This window comes from Sinocyclocheilus rhinocerous, unplaced genomic scaffold, assembly GCF_001515625.1.
Source record: "Sinocyclocheilus rhinocerous isolate Xijiao unplaced genomic scaffold, SAMN03320098_v1.1 scaffold1814, whole genome shotgun sequence".
In the NCBI taxonomy this organism is placed as follows: domain Eukaryota; kingdom Metazoa; phylum Chordata; class Actinopteri; order Cypriniformes; family Cyprinidae; genus Sinocyclocheilus; species Sinocyclocheilus rhinocerous.
In genome coordinates, this window is record NW_015625999.1 from 29698 (window position 1) to 36940 (window position 7243).

Here is a 7243-nt window from a genome sequence, read left to right on the forward strand (position 1 = left end):
ATTTTAAATGTAATTTAATTTTTATTTTATTATTTTATTATTATATATATTTTTTATTTATTTATTTATTTATATTTTTTTATGGTTTTAGTTATTTTAGTACCCGTTTAGAATCAGTTTTTATTTGTATATTGTATGTTTTAATTTCAATTTAGAAATTTTTGTAATTTCATTGTGTTATAATTTTTTCTAGTTTTTTTTAAATGTTTATATAACTAATTTCAGTTTTAGTTATTTTAGTACATTAATTTAAATTCATGTATTCATGAGAAATGTTGCCTTGGCAACTAGCTGAAATATTTTTTTTAAATGTTTTTTTTAAGTTACAACATTAATCCTGCAGGTGTTTCATGAATGAATCGTTGTGTTGAGCATCATCTATAATCAGAGTGAACAGAACTCTGTTACTGAGCGTTGAGCTTCTTCTCTCTGGTTTCTCTCAGTCGCTGGAGACGGCGCTGAAATACTGCAACTACTTCTTCAGCTCCACGTTTGTGGTGGAGACCATGCTGAAGCTCGTCGCGTTCGGCTTCAGACGCTTCTTTAAAGACAGGTGAGCAGCGTCTGAAACGACACACAGCCGCGCTTCCAGAGGATCTCCGCTGTGATCAGCTTTCTGTCTCCTCAGATGGAATCAGCTGGATCTGGCCATCGTGCTGCTGTCTGTGATGGGAATCACTCTGGAGGAGATCGAAATAAGCGCTTCGCTTCCCATCAATCCCACCATCATCCGCATCATGAGGGTCCTGCGCATCGCCCGCGGTCAGCACGCTCATTTATACAGAGATTAAAACGTGAAAAATACATTTTAAAATCACTTATGCAATAAGATGGAAAACCTCAGGAGCTTCTGTCTATTAAATGCAATTTGGACCTAGAACGACAATAATTGACTGAGGAGGTTAGTAGTGTTTAGTTAGTGTTTCACGTGGATCCATGCACTTTTAATAATTTATAATGTGAGACCACCTTTTTTGTCTGATGGACAGAAAAGGACTACCAATTTAAATATTTTGAAAAAATTATCAGTCATTCTAAAAAATATAATATATAAAAATTTACACTGTAGAAAAAGTTTTTTTCATATTAAATAAAATAAAAATAGTTGGATTACATTTTACAAGAAAATGCTATTTCATTCGTGCTTAAAAAAATCCCATTTACTTGACATTTCTTTGTAATTATTTGTTAAATTTATGGTAACACTTTAAGCTTTTATGTATAATGTATTATAAAGGTACATTTTTTTTAAATGTATGTTGTAATGCATTGCATCTTTCATAAATAATTGTATCCAAAGCTAAAATGCATAATAATTGCATATTCCTTGTTACACCTGATATTGATATTTTGTTGTGTTTTAATGCATTATATTCAATGCATATATGTAACAATAAATAGATACATTGTAAAATGTATTATAATTGTGGTTACAATTACTCATGAAATGATTCAGTGCATTACAGGGTGTAATTAATGCATTTAAATATTTTTGAATATATCATGTATAAAGGCTTTAAGCAAAGTGTTACTAAATTTACTAGAAATGTCTCCTACACCAATATTTTTTCATTGTAGAAATGAATTAAATGAATAAAAAGTCTGCATGAAGGACATAAACTAAATGGCGTTGGTGAGGTAATGCACTGTGATCTGACTGATGTATTCCAGCGCTGGAGTCTGTTTTGGAGCGTTTGAGCATTTTAGTCACTACTGAGATGAAACGTGAAATCATTTTGAAAGCACAACACAGAGCAACAGAAGTGTGTGAGCAGTAGTGAAGCCGGAATTCAGATTCTGTGTGATCTTCATTTAGAGAGACTCCGACTGAACTTCTCTGAGATGTTTCTGTCTCTCCCGTGACATTCAGTGTGTTTTTGTCTCAATTTCACAGTTCTGAAGTTGTTGAAGATGGCCACAGGAATGAGAGCGCTGCTCGATACCGTGGTGCAGGCGTTACCACAGGTACACACATACACACACACTCTTACACACCCACAATCACACACACTCACACTCACACACACACACACACACTCACACACACACACACACACACACACTCACACGTTTACTTGATAAAAATCAGTCAAGATTTGAGAGCAGAAAGACTCGTGAAGCTCGAGCTGAAGCTGGACGTTTCTACTATTACACTAAAAGAGCTTTGACTGGATAAAAAACTCCAAACTATCAATCAGACGACAGAAGACGTGAGGAGATTGAGTGTGAAACAGGTTTAACAGCAAAGTTGATCATGTTTATCACCTAGAGCCTTAGAAATATGCATATCAAAGATGACTGTATCTCAGCAGACATCTACACAATAACATTCAGTTCTAAAGTTGCAGAGAAGCGTCTGGCGTGTGAATGAAGCGTTAGACATGCTCACAACACGTCGTTTCTAGAGTCATTGTGTGTTCAACACGGCTGTGAGCGCCTGACACAAGCACATTAAACAGATGGCGTCGATCTACAAACCTCCTTTCACATGATTAACTGCGCCGATGATCACACTTCAGTCCTGTAAATGTGTCAATAGTAACTTAATTCATGCGAATTAATATCTATATTTATATAAAACCACTGTGTGCGTTTGAGTAAAGCGTATGTGAGGAATAATGTGGATAAGCGTTTGTTTTCTCGAGCTCTCGCCGGGCTCAGATGGGCTTCCGGCACGTCTAATGGAAGTGAGTTAACCTTGAATATAAGCAATAAAGCAGCTGTGAGCGCATGACCAGCACAAACCTCATTCTGGGAATTAAATGACTTTCATTCTGAGTATTGAAGGCTGCTTTAGTGCTGGAGATGAGCTCGGCGCCGCTCTTTGTTCTGCTGTTCTTCATCTATGCTGCGCTCGGAGTCGAGTTGTTTGGAGAACTGGGTGAGAGAAAAAAAATTCCTTTTCATTCCTAAAGCACCTAATGATCTGTTTGCATATGCAGCATTTTAATAAAAAAAAAAAAGATACTTTTATTTATCAAGGATGCATTAAATGGAAAAAGTGACATTAAATACATTTATAATGTGACAAAAGATTTCTATTTCAAATAAAAGCTGTTCTTTTGAACTTTCTATTCATCTGTGAATCCTGAAAAAATAAAATGTATCAGGGTTTCCACAAAAAATATTGTGCAGCACAACTGTTTTCAACATTGATAATAATCAGAAATGTTTCTCGAGCAGCAAATCAGCATATTAGAATGATTTCTGAAGATCATGTGACACTGAAGACTGGAGGAATTATGCTGAAAATACAGCTTTGATCACAGAAATAAATTACAGTTTAACAGATATTCACATAGAAAACTGCAATATTAAATTGCAATAAAATGTATTTGGTTTTAAACAAATAAATGCAGCCTTGGTGAGCATTATGAATAAATATGAAGCAACTAAAATAAAATGTGATTACTTCATGAGATCCTTGAATATTTTTAAATCTTGCTGTTATTTCTGTCACATTTCATGTCTCTCTGTGTGTCTGTGTTTCAGTGTGTAATGTTGAATACCCGTGTGAAGGCATGAGTCGTCACGCCACGTTTGAAAACTTCGGCATGGCGTTCCTCACTCTCTTCCAGGTGTCTACAGGAGATAACTGGAACGGCATCATGAAGGTAGAGCTCACGCTGCTGTCATTGAGCCTTTACATGAACACAAACCCCAAACTACAGACAGTAAATCAGCTGCATTCAGTCACTGTAAACAGAGTGCAGTTTTTCTTCTTCCTCCAACAGTAGTGCTTTACTTGCTTTTCACTAATAGGTGAGTAATTGATGTGTTGTGCTGCTTGATAAACAGTTGTAAAGATTGCATTGATTAATAATTTTGCTGCATTATGCTGAATTAAGACATCACAGGTGAATAGTGTAAACATGTAACTTAATAGATATCATAATCAGTGGCAGCTCCTCAGTTCAGAATGTGTATTCCTTGTAACTTCACCGTTGCAAACCATAACATATTACTGAAGTTGGAATCCCATGCGTTTTACTGCTGCTCTTCCACATGGATGTCTGGAGAAAGACAGGAGTGAAGCACAATCCATAGCTGGAGACTTTGGCCTCCATTGATTAAAAATGAACCAATCACCATTGAGTATTTAACTTAGTCAGCAGAGCGGCTCTATTTCTCATTGGTTTAAATATAGAAATAATGGATAAAAATCCATGAAGGAGGCTAACTTCCCTTGTTTTATCAACCAGTCACAATTGAGAGATATTGAATATTTAATCACCAACACATTTTCAAAGCTCCCTTTCGAGCAGCAGCTAAAAATAAAAAAATGAAGGAAGGCCCATGCCTAAGCTGGACATAAAACCATCTTCATTAGATGGCCGAATGTGCTGTTTTAGAGTGGCTGACCTTAATTGATGACGAATAAGCCTTAATTGATGAACTGAAGAAGACAGGTGTGTTCTACGAGCAGTGTTCGAACTATACCGTGGACTTTGGGGGAGCCCACTTTTTTTTTTATAAGGGGGGGTTCGTGCGCTTGCGCGTGCTTACAATGGGCTTACAATGACTTACAAAGATACATAACAGCTACAAGTGTATGCACTATATAGGATAAATCACTATACAGGATTTACCCTATTATACTTTATCGACACGAATTGATAGGTGAAACAACAAACAGCCACCCACAAATAGTATATAAACAAAGCATCAGGCTGTCTGAGTTCACATGAACAACGGTTAGTAAGTTACTCGTCGTCAGACTACAGAAGAATAACGTTACCATAATTCCTCCATTCAATTAGGCCTAAGACATCGAGAGTCACGCAGACCTATAACAACCCAGCCACAACACATAATTGCGAATAACATGCCTTACCTTAACACAGAATCGACCACAGAGTCCAGCGTTTATATTTTTTCTATGAATCTTTGAGTTAACGTACTAAACATGAGTGGAATTTGCACCGCAGCGCCCCCACACCTTGATGCTCATGACAAGAATAGCATGTATAGTTATCTTTATTGAAGTGAATTAGGTTTAAATCGCCGTCATGCATGAATGAATGATATTTTTGCAATTTTACACATAATAATCCACGATGATCACATTACACAAAACTGAAATTGCACGTCAAAATAACACATTGTTAATATTTTTTGAGACCCCCCAAAATTTCACAAATCACGTTTTCAGGGGAGCCCATGTCTTAATTAAGGGAGCCGAGCTCCCCCTAGCTCCCCCGTAGTTCGCACCCTGTCTATGAGTCATAGACACCTTTGCTGCTTTAAAGGACAGGAGGATGCATTTGTCTTGTAGTAAACATGTCATTTTCGTACATAAACGTGACCAAAAGAAGGCTTTTATTGAGCAGTTGAAAAAAAAAAACACATCAGAGTAGGGATCGCTGCAGTTTAGTGTGCCTCCTCTATTTTAATATCTACGAGCCGCCACTGATCGTAATACTTTAGATTTGAGATTTCTCTTTTTATCACTCCATAAATCAGAAAATACTGTCAACAGACAGAAAACAAATACATTTTCACCTTGTTTTTAGGAATAAAATGTTAAATATATATATATCAGGTGAATGATGCATGAACAAACCAGGTAAAACCTTTCAAAATATGGATAGGAATATAAATAAAGTTTAATAGATAGGAATAAAACTTTAAAGTTTAAAGGAATACAAATAAAGTTTGGTTTGATTAACTGCTACTGAAGTGGAAAAAAAACTCACAGCCTTCCAGTATGGATAAAAAACCCCTGAAATCTACTGATGAAAATAAATACAGTGTAGTAAAACAAACACTTAAAGGTTAGTTCACCCAAAAATTTAAATTAGCCCATGAATTACTCACCCTCATGGCATCCTAGGTGTATATGACTTTCTTCTTTCAGACGAATCCAGTCGGAGTCATATTAAAAATGGTCTTTGATCTTTCAAGCTGTTTAATGGCATCAGTCCAAAAGAAGTGAAATAAAGAACATGCATCCATAATAAAAAGTGCCTCACACGGCTCCGGGGGGTGAACAAAGGCCTCCTGTAGCGAATCGATGCATTTTTGTAAGAAAAATATCCATATTCAAAACGTAATAATCACTTTAATCTAGCTTGCGCCAACAGTAGTACATGGAAGCAGCTCCGGGAGGATGACGTAAGATCTGAAAAAACTGTAGTGTCTCGCCTGAAGCAAAGACAGACAATATGTGAAACAGCGCCAGATGGGACACTCTGCAGTGCGACCAACAGCTGTGATGCATGAGAGATATTGAGCTGATTTCATGGTTTCCCTTTTAGTCGTTTTGCACTGGTGAGGATGAAATGATCAAAACTGGACAATCGTTAGTCATTAGTGTGTCTTTGCTCACAGGATACGCTGCGCGAGTGTCCGCCAGGCGACAGCTACTCGTGTAACTCCAGCCTGCAGATCATCTCGCCCATGTACTTTGTCAGCTTCGTTCTGACGGCTCAGTTCGTCCTGATTAACGTGGTGGTGGCCGTGCTGATGAAGCACCTGGACGACTCCAATAAAGAGGCGCAGGAGGACGCGGAGATGGACGCGGAGATCGAGATGGAGCTGGCGCAGGGTGGCCTGTGCTGTCTGGGGCGTCCGGAGTGCTCGACTGGGGCCGATGCGGGCGAGAGGCCATCGATTCACACCAACACTAACACCAGCCAGAGCGGATTCACACAGAACCAGAGGAGACTCTACTCACCGGCACAGGTGCGTGTCGATCCTGAATAGGGCTGTGGATCGTCACTGGTTTCACGATTCGATTCGATTACGATTATCATGTCAACTATTTGATATCACGATGCATCACGATTGTATCACAATTATTTTGTGCATTTTTATGCAGAGGGCAAACGTGGAGCAACGATGAGGTAAAGTGCCTTTTATGAGCTCCTTGAGAGTTTGCAGGTGGTGAAAATAAAATTATATGTACACGCAAGAATGAGCACGCTTAGTCCAGCAGACGGCATTAGGTGTGTTCGACTTAAAGCGGCGCTGAGCTGACCAATCGGTTCATCGGTGCTTTGATATCATACACTTTAAGTGTTTAAGTCTATAAGTCTAACGCATCTTTTGTTTGGGGTGTTATATACGTCATTCAAGCCGACCAATCAGGTTGTGAACGTATAACGATGCCTTTAGGTTCGCTGTCTTTAGGTTCGCTGTCAAAAATGCCAATGTGAACACTAAGTGGACCAGGACCAAATGTATCATTTTCCTTTTTGGTCCGGACCAAATGAACCAAACGAACCGAACTACAAGTGTGAAC

At 38.1% G+C, this 7243-nt stretch overlaps 1 protein-coding gene across 1 annotated transcript in view; it reads left to right on the forward strand.

The window, feature by feature from the left end:
• Nucleotides 1-7243, forward strand: part of LOC107706663 (voltage-dependent T-type calcium channel subunit alpha-1I-like) — a 43991-nt gene that overhangs the window by 26088 nt on the left and 10660 nt on the right. The window contains exons 22-27 of the mRNA XM_016510454.1: nucleotides 444-553; nucleotides 629-762; nucleotides 1895-1965; nucleotides 2806-2881; nucleotides 3493-3614; nucleotides 6331-6684. Of these exons, the coding sequence (XP_016365940.1) occupies nucleotides 444-553; nucleotides 629-762; nucleotides 1895-1965; nucleotides 2806-2881; nucleotides 3493-3614; nucleotides 6331-6684 (867 nt within the window). The remainder of the gene's footprint in view (nucleotides 1-443; nucleotides 554-628; nucleotides 763-1894; nucleotides 1966-2805; nucleotides 2882-3492; nucleotides 3615-6330; nucleotides 6685-7243) is intronic.